The sequence below is a fragment of the Quercus suber genome, unplaced genomic scaffold, assembly GCF_002906115.3.
Source record: "Quercus suber isolate HL8 unplaced genomic scaffold, Cork oak 2.0 scaffold_92, whole genome shotgun sequence".
NCBI lineage: Eukaryota > Viridiplantae > Streptophyta > Magnoliopsida > Fagales > Fagaceae > Quercus > Quercus suber.
The window spans coordinates 692,661-707,103 of record NW_027069557.1 but is presented as its reverse complement, the minus strand read 5'-3'; the positions used below and the strand labels follow the sequence as shown (position 1 = coordinate 707,103).

The window sequence follows — 14,443 nt, the reverse complement described above, 5'->3', positions numbered from 1 at the left end:
GGATCGGTGATGCGGAGCTGTGGAGATCGGTGATGCGAGCTTTGGGGAGATTTGTGGTGGATCGGTGCATTTGGTGATCTAACCAAATCTTTTTAAATTCTTGACCAAATATATGCCATTGGGCTGTCTAACTCCAGAAGAGGGTGGCCCAAACCATGGCCCAATATGCTGACCCAAACGCCGCCTATGAGATTCATTGTAAAACAAAAACAAACTCACTCTTTTCACAATATTATTGTGATTTGGGATCAGTAGAAGTGCATTTTACACTAACAAAAAATTAAAATGACAATACGACCAAAATTTCTAACATAGGTCAACTAGTTTCAAGCCTACGATCCAACAAAAATCCACTATCAATTGTAAAGATCATAGCCATTCTTCCAAACTATTTCTATAAAAGCACAAACATAAACTAACCCAAATCCCTAATATTCCCACTAGTGCACTCACGCTAATGCACTTAACTACACAGTTTTTTTCTTTTTCATTTTTTTTTTTTGAATGCTTTTGTCTTTAACTACTTACATATCAAAGCTACATATCAATTTATTTATAAAGACTATTGCCTCTCCCTACTTAAAAATAAAATAAAATAAAAAATCAGTGCAAAACTAGTACTCCTTAGGATAATTGCTCTGCAGTTTCTCCTCATGCAGTGAGCTTGGCCTTAGTCAAAGAAGAAGGAAAGGCATAGAATCCCGTCTACTACACCAGCAAAGCTTTAAGAGGAGCTGAAGGACGATACCCCCCTCCCAATAGAGAAGTTGGCCTTTTCGTTAGTAACAGCGATAAGGAAGCTCAAGCTTTACTTCTAAGCTCACATCATCAACGTCTTGACAGACCATCCACTCAAGAAGGCCACGAACAAGCTAGAACGATTGGAAGATTGATTCAATGAGCAATTGAACTTAGTGAGTTTAACATAGGGTGTCAACCAAGAGAAACGATAAAAGCCCCAGCCCTTGCAGATTTCATTGCAAAATTCACTCTTGCCTATGACCAGTAGCGTAGGGACCAAGGGGCAAAAGAATGGGTCGTCCGTATGGATGGTTCGTCCACTGAGCATGTAGGAGGAATTGGAGTAGTATTGCATTCACTTGAAGGGGATCGTTTAGAGTATGCCATTTGTCTACAGTTCTTGATGACCAACAACAAAACTGAGTATGAAACTTTTATTAAGGGCTTAAATCTGGCTAAGGCATTAGGAGTCGAATCATTGGTCGTTCAAGGAGATTCACAGCTGATCATAAGTCAAATGTTTTTTTTTTTTTTTTTTGGCAAATTTAATTCTGGAATACTATAGGAAAAATAGCAGATGCAAGGATAAGTTGATGCTCACTTCGATTTTGCTGACTTTGTTAGTGTTGCTCTGTCTCAGACTCAGTGCTGTGGTTTTTGTGTATGTGTGTGTGGATTGTTTCCCCTTTTTTTGGTGGTCCAAAAGACTCTTTGTAAGATTGTTTTGTTTCTTTAATCCACTGAATTATCAAAAAAGAAAAGAAAGCAAATTGGTCTGAGAATAGTGTTAGTGTTATACAAGCGTTTATTAATTTGAAAAAAAAAAAAAAAAAAAGCTATAAGCATTTCTGCTTGGAGAGAAGGGGAAGGACACATCAACCTACACTACTAATAAGTGGCACTATCTACATGTTTTTATATTAGCATCATGTCTTATTTTACATTGTTTTAAAGGTTAATATAAAATCACTTCCGAAGCTTTCTTCTTACTAACTCTAGCCCTGCCATGATTGCATTTTGCATTTGCTCCCTCTGCTGACAGAATTTCAGTTGATGAAGTTTCAGTGCCTCTTCTGCTTCCCCATATGCAGCCTGCAAACTCTTTTGGGACTCCAACATATTCCTAGAAATCTCGCCCGAATGAGTCTCTAGCTCCTTTGTCTCAGCCTCACAACTGGACAACTGATTCTCAATTCGAAGAAGCAAATCTTTGACACAGGAAACCTCTTCACGAAGTGATATAAGGTGACGATTGGAGGCTGTTAAAGCAGCTTCTGTCTCAGCATGTATGCGAGAAATATCATCATATCTAACTTTCTCACTGTGATACCGTTCAATCAATGCTTGCAAAGATTGTTCCTGGTTGACTGACTTTTCTTTGTCAGCTAGTGATGATGCACAGACAATGAATTTCTTCACTAGCTCATGAAAAGGTGCATGATTGACTAATAGAATATCCAAAACATTAAAAGTTGATTCCGCTTCCTGTGCCATGGACTCTAGATAGGCAAGAAACTTATTTTGGACATCCAACACTGTCTGCTCAAGAACCTCCATGTTTAACGTTGTTATTCTGCCTTCTGACATAGCAGGAGGACTCTTGGCAATTGGCATTTCCAGAGAAACATCACACAAAGCCTGAGCATCCTGACCGGATATTTGTGATGATGGCTCATCAAATTCAACAATTAAAGGACTATGACGCAGGTAACTAAAGCATTCATAATTAGACACATTTTTATCTTGAGGAACGAACATGGGATCAAATGAAGGGAAAACACCTATAAAAAATATGAATTTGGAGTCATAACCAAAGGTGAAAGGAAAAAAAAAAAAAAAAAAAAAAAACCCAAAAAAAACCCAAAAAAAAAAAAAACAAACAAACAAAGAAATGGAGTGTAAGACCACACTTACAGCAAAAGAAACACCGTGGTAGGAGAACTGATAAACATCGAGGAGGAGGGAAAGCAAGCTGGCCCAGCCAACCCGGAATATGAAGACCTAAGATTTGATTGCTACGATCTGTCATTTAAAAAAGAAGAAGAAGAAATAAAGATTAAAACAAAAAAGAGACAAGGTGGTGGCAAGTTAGCTGAAATAAAAAGCAGCAAGAGAAACATCAAATATAAGATAAAGATTCTATTTTGGCCATCAAGTATAAGATACAGATAGATAGATGGATATACACAAGAAAATACCCGCAGTAGATGTGTCTCCAGCAGCAGTAATCTGCCTCCAGAACTCTGCCTGTCGGCGACGAATCTGAGACGGAGACCGTAGATGGGAAGTTACCAGTGATTTCTTCATAATGGGACTCCTCGACTCAGCCTCCAGCATTACAAGGCCTTGGAGATTTGAAGAGGACTCAATACACTTTGAGGGGGTTTTATCTGAGCTTTCATCACATTCCCCCCTCTCCATGAGGGGTTCTTGTTCTATCCCAAAAAGTTCACGTGCATGCGCGACAGTTGGGAAATGTTGAGGACTTTCCATCTCCAGTGAATCAAACTTCATCCTTTTTGGATTCTCAATACTTGAATCACCCAAGTCAATATCGAACGGATGTTTTCTCAAAGTTTTCTTTGCATATATTTCATGTTTGCTTTCATCTGCAATATCATTCACTGTGGTAATTTCTTGAGTATCCTCCCATTGGAGGAAACAACAAGCTCCAAAACCCTGTCTCAAAGCCACAGTCCATTAATCAGATATCAATTAACACGCAAAAAAACAGCAAATCCAAGATTTCAAAATGCTACAAAAGGATACACAGGCTGCTCTCCTGAAATGCCACCATTGGATCAACCTCTATCCAATTACTCAGTTTATTTTAATCTGCCTTAGTTTAAGGACAAGGTGATGTATGTGTAGTTGGAACTGAACAAGATCATATGTTTGACCCATATATTTCACAAAATTAAATGCCAAAATTAAAATCATCAAAGTACCACACGTTTTGCATTTTGCATTCTGAGAGAACTTATATCACAAAATATTGCTTAATGATTTATAAGATGATTGAATTCCAGTTTGTGCAAATGCGTACCCCATGCCTAAGCTTGCGGGTGGATCAATGGAGATGTGTGTTAAATGGAAAATACAGCTATGAGCACAAGAAGTATTCACATTCCCATTATATAGCATGTTAATAAGTCACAGGTATTGCAAGAAGGATTAATCTCACCATCAACAATATACCAGCTGTTCTTGATCTTGAGTTTCCCTTTTTGGCATAAAAATTTTATCTTGTCATCAAGTACATAAGACATGAGTGTCATTGATAAATGAATCAAATACTATCAAATGATTCAATTGTTTGAAGCAAATGAAATTCCATGACAAGTGCCAATCAGAAAGATAGAACATGAAACAAACCACAATTAAGCATCCCGCAAGCATATTTTGTTTTACCAATACTAATGACACGCCATGGCAAAGAAAGACCCAAATTTAGTGTGACTTATATGAGTTGGTGAACTTATTTAAGGATTCAGTGCATGTCATGTATTTGAGCAACCAGACTCTTCAAAAGTGGGAGCTTTGTATTATGGGTACGAGTACGACCATATAGTTAAGCAACCACACAAGAATCCAGAAATTATAAATTAGCTGCAAGAATTATGTTAAAGAACCACCACGAGTACATACAACTTCAAATTGGAATCTAATTAAGGAAATCCGAAGTAACAATGAGGGGCATACCCTTGGGACTCGACAAACAAAGCAGGTTCGACCCGCATTTGGGCTCCTATTCAGCATAATTCTTTTACAGACTCCAGCTTCACATGAACACTTAGGATACGGAAACACACACTCAGGAGGAGACTTGCTAGTTTCACCAGCTGTCACTTCGTCACACCACTTAATAAAAACCCCACATTTATTACCCTACATCATTATACCAAAGTAAAACAAAAAAGAATCAGAAAGTATTGGAAATTGAAAAGAGAAAGAGCGAGTTCGATCTTACGTTACTGCCAGGGCAAGTGAAAAACTTTCTGCCGGGGTTCTTGACGGAATGGGAAACCCGAACAAGACAGGATCCGAGGCCACATGGGCAGCGAAAGAGGGGGAGATCAAGACCGTTGGAGAAGGAGGTGGAGGGCTGAGATTTCTTGAGGGGGCAATCTCTGGCCCAGTGGCCTTGCTGACGGCAATGGAAGCAAGTGTCCTTTTGCATTCTCTGTGAAAGTGAGAGTGCAAAGCTTTGATGGGATGGTGGTTGATTTACTGGAGGAGTAGCAGAAGCACCAAGCTCAGTTTGAGTTTGGGAGATCAACATGGTTTTTCAATTTTGATTTGGGAAAGCGAAAAGGTAATAACGTGAAATGAAGATTGAAAGCAAAAGGCAGGTGATGCTGTCTTTTTATAACTGAGACTAAAGAAAGAAACATACAGCAGCTACTGGAGAGAGAGAGTGATGGCGTATGAAACAAGCTTCGACTTAGCTTACGGGATACACTTTTTCTAATTCATCCTTAGTAACTTATGCCACAAAAAAGTTTGATATATATATATATATATATATATGTATGTATCTATATCTATATCTATTGTATATATTAATAAAAACTGAAGCGAAGCATTTAATGTTGTTACGCTCACATTGAGGCACATCAGCATCGATGTCATTTCCATAATATTTTTTGAATTTGTCTTACAATTTTAAAATAATTTTTATTAATTTTAAAATGCTGATTAATATAGAATAAATTTCAGCCCTATCTCCACCATAAAACCCACTTCTTCTAAATTTAATTCTAGTCCACTTCTTTTAAATTTAATTCAACCATAAAGCCTAAACCCAATGCCTTTTCAACTGAAATCCCCACTAAAACCCTTTGTTTTCACGCAAACATTTTTATTTTTCCTTTCCTTTTGTTACATAATTTCAATTTCCTATCTCCCCACATTTTAGTTCTTTCCCCTTCCCTTTCAACGGTTTCACATTCTCCCCATGTTTTAATTCTTTCCCCTTCCCCACCTTTTGTTCTACGGTTTCACATTAAATTCACGTCAACCTCACTCCCTTCTGGCAGCAGCCTCTCTATCTTCCTTCCTTCGCATCTTCCTCTTTTCACATTATATAAATACTAACAAAAGCTGCTAAGGTATCTCTAAATCTTAGTTCCTTTTGTGCTCTATTATTTTGCTTGATGTTTTTTTTCCAGTGAATCAAACTTCATCCTTTTTGGATTCTCAATACTTGAATCACCCAAGTCAATATCGAACGGTTGTTTTCTCAAAATTGTCTTTGCAAATATTTCATGTTTGCTTTCATCCGCAATATCATTCACTGTGGTAATTTCTTGAGTATCCTCCCATTGGAGGAAACAACAAGCTCCAAAACCCTGTCTCAAAGCCACAGTCCATTAATCAGATATCAACTAATACGCAAAAAAACAGCAAATCCAAGATTTTAAAATGCTACAAAAGGATACACAGGCTGCTCTCCTGAAATGCCACCATTGGCCCCAAATTTAGTGCGACTTATATGAGTTGGTGAACTTATTTAAGGATTCAGTGTATGTCATATATTTGAGCAACCAGACTCTTCAAAAGTGGGAGCTTTGTATTATGGGTACGAGTACGACCATATAGTTAAGCAACCACACAAGAATCCAGAAATTATAAATTAGCTACAAGAATTATGTTAAAGAACCACCACGAGTACATACAACTTCAAATTGGAATCTAATTAAGGAAATCCAAAGTAACAATGAGGGGCATACCCTTGGGACTCGACAAACAAAGCAGGTTCGACCCGCATTTGGGCTCCTATTCAGCATAATTCTTTTACAGACTCCAGCTTCACGTGAACACTTAGGATACGGAAACACACACTCAGGAGGAGACTTGCTAGTTTCACCAGTTGTCACTTCGTCACACCACTTAATAAAAAACCCACATTTATTACCCTACACCATTATACCAAAGTAAAACAAAAAAGAATCAGAAAGTATTGGAAATTGAAAAGAGAGAGAGAGAGTTCGATCTTGCGTTACTGCCAGGGCAAGTGAAAAACTTTCTACCGGGGTTCTTGTCGGAATGGGAAACCCGAACAAGACAGGATCCGAGGCCACATGGGCAGCGAAAGAGGGGGAGATCAAGACCGTTGGAGAAGGAGGTGGAGGGCTGAGATTTCTTGAGGGGGCAATCTCTAGCCCAGTGGCCTTGCTGACGGCAATGGAAGCAAGTGTCCTTTTGCATTCTCTGTGAAAGTGAGAGTGCAAAGCTTTGATGGGATGGTGGTTGATTCACTGGAGGAGTAGCAGAAGCACCAAGCTCAGTTTGAGTTTGAGAGATCAACATGGTTTTTCAATTTTGATTTGGGAAAGTGGAAAGGTAATAACGTGAAATGAAGATCGAAAGCAAAAGGCAGTTGATACTGTCTTTTTATAAAATAATCTAAAGTAATCTAATGTGCTTTTCTAAAATAATTTAAAGTTATTGCCTCTAATGTGCTTCTTGTTTTGCTTGAGTGTTTGTTTTGTTATTCATTTGGACTGTTCAGTTGTGATGATCTATTGTGTGCATTGGTTGATGCTGCAAGGACTGAATCAATTATTTGATCTTCCAAGTATCAACATAGTATCGAAAGCAAATTGTTTTCAAAAAGCATCTTTCTAGTACACTTTCACCATTTCCTTATTAGCTAAGCTTAGTTTTATAAAGCGCGCGCGCGTGTTTGTTGTTGGGGGGGGGGGGGGGGCGGGGGGTGTGGGGAAATGAAGTCTGTAAATAAGATGTGGCAATTTAATATAGAAGCAATGTGTTGCAAATGATAGGATTTGAATTTACCGTGGTGTCTTTGCAATTATGGTTATGAGTTGCTATCTAGGAGGCTTAGACACGAACATAGACGCGACATGAGACATGTCAATTCTTGAAACTTTAGGACACGACATGATGGAGATATGAAAATTAATTGGCTTTTGATATTATGTTAGAGTGGTGTTAGTTTAGAGATGAAAAAAAAAAAAAAAAAAAAAAAAAAAAAAACCCTAACTGAGACCTTTGACATAAAGTGTCTACCAAAATGCACTAGTAATTGTACCCAATTAATCTCTATTTTATCTTCTCCCAAATTTGTGTTGGTAAAGGTAATAGGGGTAAAAACATTGTCAGGCCCTCACAACATCATTATCTATTTAATAATGAAAGCTCAAGATTTAACCAACCATAGTTAGGTGTCAATTGTGGCCATTATGGACTTATGGTAGGTACTATTACACTTCTGGAAAACAAAATAGGGAGAAGGAAATCTGATGGCTGGGTTTCCCATTCATCTAATAAACATCTCTTGAAGGTATCCATTGTTGCCTAATTATATGCTTTATATCATTACTCAAGCTACATCTAGGCTCTATACTTATGAAAAAAATGCTGGACTTCACATTTCGACCTCCACTTTCCCTCCTGCCCTTCAAGACAATTATTTTTTGCTAACTCTATTCTACTTCCCTCTATTCCTCCTCCTTCCCCCTCCATCCAAATTGGCCAACAATTACATCTGTATCCATGCTTAGTTGCATACCTAAGGGTATTATGCATGTATAATGCATCCCTATAGGTGTGTGTGCTTGCTCCTGCACGCATGCATGCACATTACTACGCCTTTAGTGTTGCTTAAGCTAGCAGGCCCTGCACCCTCTGATTACATACTGTTTGACATCTCATTTCTTGTTAAAGTCAACCGCGCATGGTTAAGTTTCTATTATAGTCATAGTAGTATAGACCTTCACATTTATGGCAAAGAGAAGACAGATAATACTATGTAAGAATCATGTTCCCAATTTCTCAGTTGTATTTCTCTTGCGGTGTTCATGGTGGCCTGATAATCAACATATATTGATTATGTGAGCCACATATGGGCTCTTGATTTCAATATTGTTGTTGAAGTTGGAAAGGAACTTTTATATGAACTTTAGCTTTGTGGGACACCATAAACTTTCAATTACATAATTACTTGTACAAGTAGCAACTGGTTTCATTTTTTTCCTCTTTTGTTTATAATCCCCCCTCTCCCCACCCCCTTGATTGCATGGATGCATTACCTTTACTTATTGATGATGCCAAGAAAATCACCAGTAAGCCATACGATACTCGTACACTCGAAATAACACCTGCACAGCAAAAAGAGAAGACCTAACAGAGAGCACCAGCGTGCTGCCAGCCAAATACCCTCTGAATATCAAGTTAGAACTTTTCACAACTCTAGAATGCTAGAGAAGGGTAAATTATGCGTACCTTGATTAGTGAAGATATTGGGGCTTTTATAGTAGAAGGTTGACCTTTGTTCCTTGGAGTAGAAGTCCCAAAGGCTTATACGGTATGGGTGGGAGGGGTTTCTCCTCGATATGGGATTGAGCAAAATCGTGAGGCATGACCAAAGCGGACAATACATGCTACATTGGCGAGGTCTAGTCCTGCCACTAGGGCTTCATACTCGGCCTCGTTGTTAGTCGTAGGGAAGTCCAGTCGGATCATGCATTCGATCTTATCCCCTTCTGGCGTTTGGATTACCACGCCGGCACCTCCTGCTCGTCTATTGGAAGATCCATCCATATGGATGCTCCATTGTGCGGCGATTTCTACCCCCTCACCTTCTAACTAAGCAAATTCAGCGATGAAGTCGGCCACAACTTGCCCTTTTATCACCGTTCGCGGGCGGTACTGTATATCAAATTCACTTAGCTCTACTGCCCATAAGGCCATCTGTCCAGCAACCTCAGGTCTACTCATGGCTCTTCTCAGGGGTTGATCTGTCAGGATTATAATGGTATGTGTCTGGAAGTACGGCTTGAGCTTTCGTGCCACAGTTACAAGTGCGAAGGCTAATTTCTCCACTTGGGTGTACCTCTCTTCTGCTCCTCAGAACACCCGGCTTACAAAGTAGGCAGGTTTTTCAGATCCATCTTCTTCTCTTACCAAGGCCACATTGACCACTGTTTGCGGAATTGCTAAGTAGAGGTAGAGTTGTTCCCCCAGTTTGGACGGGCTGAGCAATGGCAGAGATGAAAAGTATTTCTTCAAATCTTCAAAGGCTTTCTGGCATTCGTCCGTCCACTCAAAGGATTTTCTGAGAGTGCAGAAGAAAGGTAAACATTTGTCTGTCGCTTTCGAGACGAACCTATTCAGGGCTGCAATTTTGCCATTCAAGCTTTGCGCCTTTTTAACCGTCCTCGGTGGTTCTAACTCCATTATGGCCCGTATCTTCTGCGGGTTAACCTCTATGCCTTTTTGGGACACCATGAAGCCTAAGAATTTCCCCGACATTACTCCGAATGCGCACTTGTTCGGATTTAGCTTCATGTTATATGATTGGAGGGTATCGAATGTCTCCTGGAGGTCGTCTAAGTGGTCATATTCGCGCAGGCTCTTCACTAACATGTCATTAACATAAACTTATACGTTCCTACCAATTTAGTGCGCGAACATGTTGTTCATTAGTCTCTGGTATGTTGTCCCTGCGTTCTTGAGCCCAAACAGCATCACCTTGTAGAAATAGAGTCCTTGGCTAGTGACAAAGGAGGTTTTCTCTTGATCATCCTCCTCCATCTTGATTTGATTGTAGCCCAAAAATGCATCCATGAAGCTCAGGAGTTGGTGTCTTGCCGTTGAGTCTACCACGATATCTATCTAAGGGAGTGGGTAGCTGTCCTTCGGGCACGCCCTGTTGAGGTCTGTGAAATCGACACATATTCGCCACTTCTCATTAGCTTTCTTGACCATAACTACATTTGCTAACTAGTCAGGGTAGTATACTTCCCGAATAAAACCTGCTTCCAGTAGCTTCCTAACATCTTCTACTATCGCTTTGTCTCACTCCTAAGCGAACACCCGCTTCTTCTGTCAGATGGGTGAGGATGCGAGGTTCACATTCAACTTATGAACTATGACTGAGGGATCAATCCCGGGCATGTCCTCATGACTCCACGCAAACACGTCTTGATTCATCCTAAGGAATGCTGTGAGGGCTTGACATATTGGCTGGATGGCCAATGTCCCCATCCTAGTCGTCTGTTTAGGTCTTGACTCATCAATGGTTACCTCTTCTAGTTCTTCAACCTAGCTTTGCTATTGTCTATTACTCTTCTATGCACATGGCTTGCTGGTGGTCTTTCATCTCCAACATGGCAATGTAGCATTCGCGTGCAGCCACCTGATTTCCTCGTAACTCACCAACCTCATAATCCATAGGGAACTTGATCATTACGTGGTATGTTGATGTTGCCACCTTCCATGGGTTGAGGGTTGGTCGTCTAAGGATAGCATTATAGGCAGACGAGCAGTCGACCACAAGGAATGCTACATCCTTAGTGATCTGCTATGGATAATCACATACTATTACCGAAAGTTTAACTACACCTAATGGAAATACCCTTGTTCCTTCAAAATCAACTAGCAGAGCATTCTTTTGTATCAACCGTTCTCTGTTAATCCTCATTTGCTGGAACGCCGGTTAGTATAGGATGTCTGCCAAGCTGCCATTGTCAACCAACACCCGGTGCATGTTGTATTTTCCCACACGTATGCTGACAACAAGCGTATCATCGTGCGAGTGGTGAAGACGTCGCACATCTTCTTCCAAGAACCCGATAATGGGGCTTTCTCTCCATGCTATCTTTGGCATGGATCCCGTCAGCTAGACGTTCTGGCCCATCCTAAGGTAAGTCTTCCAGGCCTTTTTGGATAACCCAGTGGTTGCTATTCCCCCTACAATCATCCTTATGTCTCTAACGGGGGTCTAAAACACTCGTTATCCTGTCGGGAGGGCTACTCTTGTGGAGGTGGATCTGCTCTCTCTTTGCTAATGAACTTCTGCAATTTCCCTTGTCTAATAAGGGCCTCAATCTGTTGCTTCAAGTCGTAGCAATCGACTGTGTCATAACCGTGATCACGGTGAAAGCGGCAATATTTGTCCCTAGATCGCTTATTGTGATCTCCCTCCAACTTTTGTTTTTGTATAAAAAGAACAAAAACGTACCCTTTCACAAACCATTTATGAAGGCTACTACAAGTATCTTGTCGTCAGCTTCATCGATCGAAGTGCTTCCTTATTGAAGCGGGTTATGTAGGATCTCAGCGTCTCATCCTCTCGCTGCCTGATGCTTATCAAGAACGTCGTGGACTTCTTATACCTATGTCCCCCAATAAAGTGTGCAGTAAACTGAGCGCTTAGTTCCTTGAAAGTGCTGATGGAGTTCGGCATCAATCAACTAAACCATATCCTTGCGGGGCCCTTCAGCGTTGTAGGGAAAGCCCTACACATAATTTCATCTGCTACCCCTTGAAGGTGCATCAAGATCTTGAAGGTCTCTAGGTGATCTAGAGGGTCCTTCACTCCGTCTTAATTTTCTATTTGCAGCATGCGAAACTTATGTGGTAGGGGGAAGGAATTGACGGGTGCAGTGAACGGTGAGTCGGTTCAGTTGACTAAGTCATCAAGATCGCTGGACACTCATCCCTTGAGGGTGTTCATCATGACCTCCATCTGTTCCTTCATCGCATGCATCTTCGCGACAATAGAAGGTAGAGACATATCCATGAGGGATGGGAAGCTCATATTTTGCCATTCTGATCTGCTTAAGGCGTTGCTAACTTCGGGCCCCTCTCAATCTCTTCGCACAACATTGGTACCTTCTTGGTCCTCCTTCTAATTAGTTGATGCTGCATTTTTCTGTCGTAGCTATTCTTCCAGGTCACGGTTTTGTTTGGTGAGTCATTCCACAGCAGTGGCGAGAGTTTGGACCTCTCACTCGAGAGCAGTCATGGGTGGTTCCTCTTCTTGGATGTCGTTGGTGGTTGCCATCAAGCAAGTGAGCACCATCCAACTCTTTTGTTCGGGAAGCGAAAATATAAGGCTTACAAATCGAATTTTCCACAGACGGCGCCAACTGATGATGCCGAGAAAATCACCAGTAAGCCACATAATACTCGTACACTCGAAGTAACACCTGCATAGCAAAAAGAGAAGACCTAACAGAGAGCACCGGTATGGTGTCAGCCAAATACCCTCCAAATGTCAAGTTAGAACTTCTCACAACTCTAGAATGCTAGAGAAGGGTAAATTATGTGTATCTTGATTAGTGAAGGTATTGGGGCTTTTATAGTAGAAGGTTGACATTTCTTCCTTGATGTAGAAGTCTTTTCCTTATAGTAATCATCTTCAAATAGCCCCAAACGTGATGGACAAGACATTTCCTTATAAAGAAGATCTTCAGTAATACGCGTATCTTCTGGAATCCTCTTTATGCTAGGATTCCATTTATCTTGGGATTCTATGGTGACTAAACGTGTGTGCAAATATTTCCCCTCTAGGGTTTCTATCTGCCACATGGGCACTCGATCCGTCCATGTTGCACCCATTCACACAAGATCCATCCATAACAGACCACACACCTGTTGGGCCTATCCTCAATTGGCCCGTGGATATCTACCCGTCAGGCCCATTTCGTATCGAACCGTCAGTCTAGATTTTTACCCTTTTCAATTGTTATTTTCTTTTGAATAAACCGTTCTGATAACTCTCATAGGCTTCATCTTATGCAAATCTAGGCAGTATACTATTTCATCTTATGGTGAAGCCATAATTACTAAGATTTGGATTATTCAAATTTAAACGCTCCCTTTGTAGTGAAGACATAATTATATAAATTGAATTCTATGGCCCTCTCCCTTGTTCCTTTTATCACTGTATATTTTGCTTTTGTCACTGTATTTTAACTCTACAAACATCTCTCTTTGGTTTGTGATGAGTGCAACAATCTTTGCTAGATCTGGGCATCCTGGTTTTAATTAATTGTTGGGATGGTATGTAAAAATATTAAGATAATATGTTAACAAAATAATAAGCTTAGGTAAGCTGGCTGAGTCCCCCTCCCCCACAGTGGGCTTTCTGTCAATGGTTTGAGAATTGAGAAAAAATCGATTATATTTGTGATAGTTGGAGCTATTTAAGGCCACACCCATAGTTGCAGTTTATATGAAAGGAAAGGAAGCCTTTAAAGTACTAATGACACTTAAATCTGAAAGGTTATCCCTTATCTATCTATCTATCATTTTTTTTTCTAGATTTAACTTTATGTTCACATGGTCTGTAATATGAAGGTGGTGCCTTATTTTTTAATTTATTTCTTGGTTCTATTATATTTTCATGCATTATTTAGTCTCTCTAAGGACTGAAATTTTGCATTTACAAATAAATTAGGAGTTTAATCAAATAGTATTTCAGGTTCAGACATTGTTAGACAGTGTAAAATGGGATGACAAAGGTTTGGCGGTGGCAATAGCTCAAAATGTTGATACAGGAGCCATATTAATGCAAGGCTTTACAAACCGAGATGCAGTCACTACAGTCATTTCCTCTCGGAAGGTAACATTATATAGCAGATCACGGTCGATGTTGTGGACGAAGGGAGAGACCTCAAACAATTTCATCAATATTCACGATTTTTTTTTTATTGTGATCGTGACTCTGTATGTTTTGAAGACTTCTTAGATTTCATTCAACTTTAACTCACAAATATTTGTCAGATAATCTACCTAGGGAAGCCTGATGGGCACCTACCACACAGGGTCAGAAACTTGTTATTATACATCAGTTTTTGATTCAAAAGAACACCAACAGGTTAGTATGGATTTTATTGGACTGTCGATTGATTTTAGTGGACACTCTCTTTGCTTTCAGTCAAAAGAA

The 14,443-nt window shown here is 40.0% G+C and overlaps 2 protein-coding genes across 2 annotated transcripts in view; one reads left to right on the top strand and one right to left on the bottom strand.

Moving 5' to 3' along the window:
* Positions 1–1,610: 1,610 nt before the first annotated feature.
* LOC111996102 (uncharacterized) lies at positions 1,611–5,193 on the bottom strand. The gene is made up of 5 exons (XM_024028074.2): positions 4,712–5,193; positions 4,444–4,629; positions 2,940–3,420; positions 2,656–2,763; positions 1,611–2,522 (listed from the first exon to the last, which is right to left on the bottom strand). Exons 1-5 carry the CDS (start codon positions 5,021–5,023, stop codon positions 1,708–1,710), a joined length of 1,902 nt encoding a protein of 633 aa, XP_023883842.2. The 5' UTR covers positions 5,024–5,193; the 3' UTR covers positions 1,611–1,707.
* Positions 5,194–14,065: 8,872 nt separating this feature from the next.
* LOC111992172 (histidine biosynthesis bifunctional protein hisIE, chloroplastic-like) overlaps positions 14,066–14,443 on the top strand; it is a 28,341-nt gene continuing 27,963 nt past the window's right edge. Inside the window, 4 exon segments of the mRNA XM_065774422.1 lie at positions 14,066–14,204; positions 14,207–14,223; positions 14,281–14,306; positions 14,308–14,374. Of these exon segments, the coding sequence (XP_065630494.1) occupies positions 14,066–14,204; positions 14,207–14,223; positions 14,281–14,306; positions 14,308–14,374 (249 nt within the window).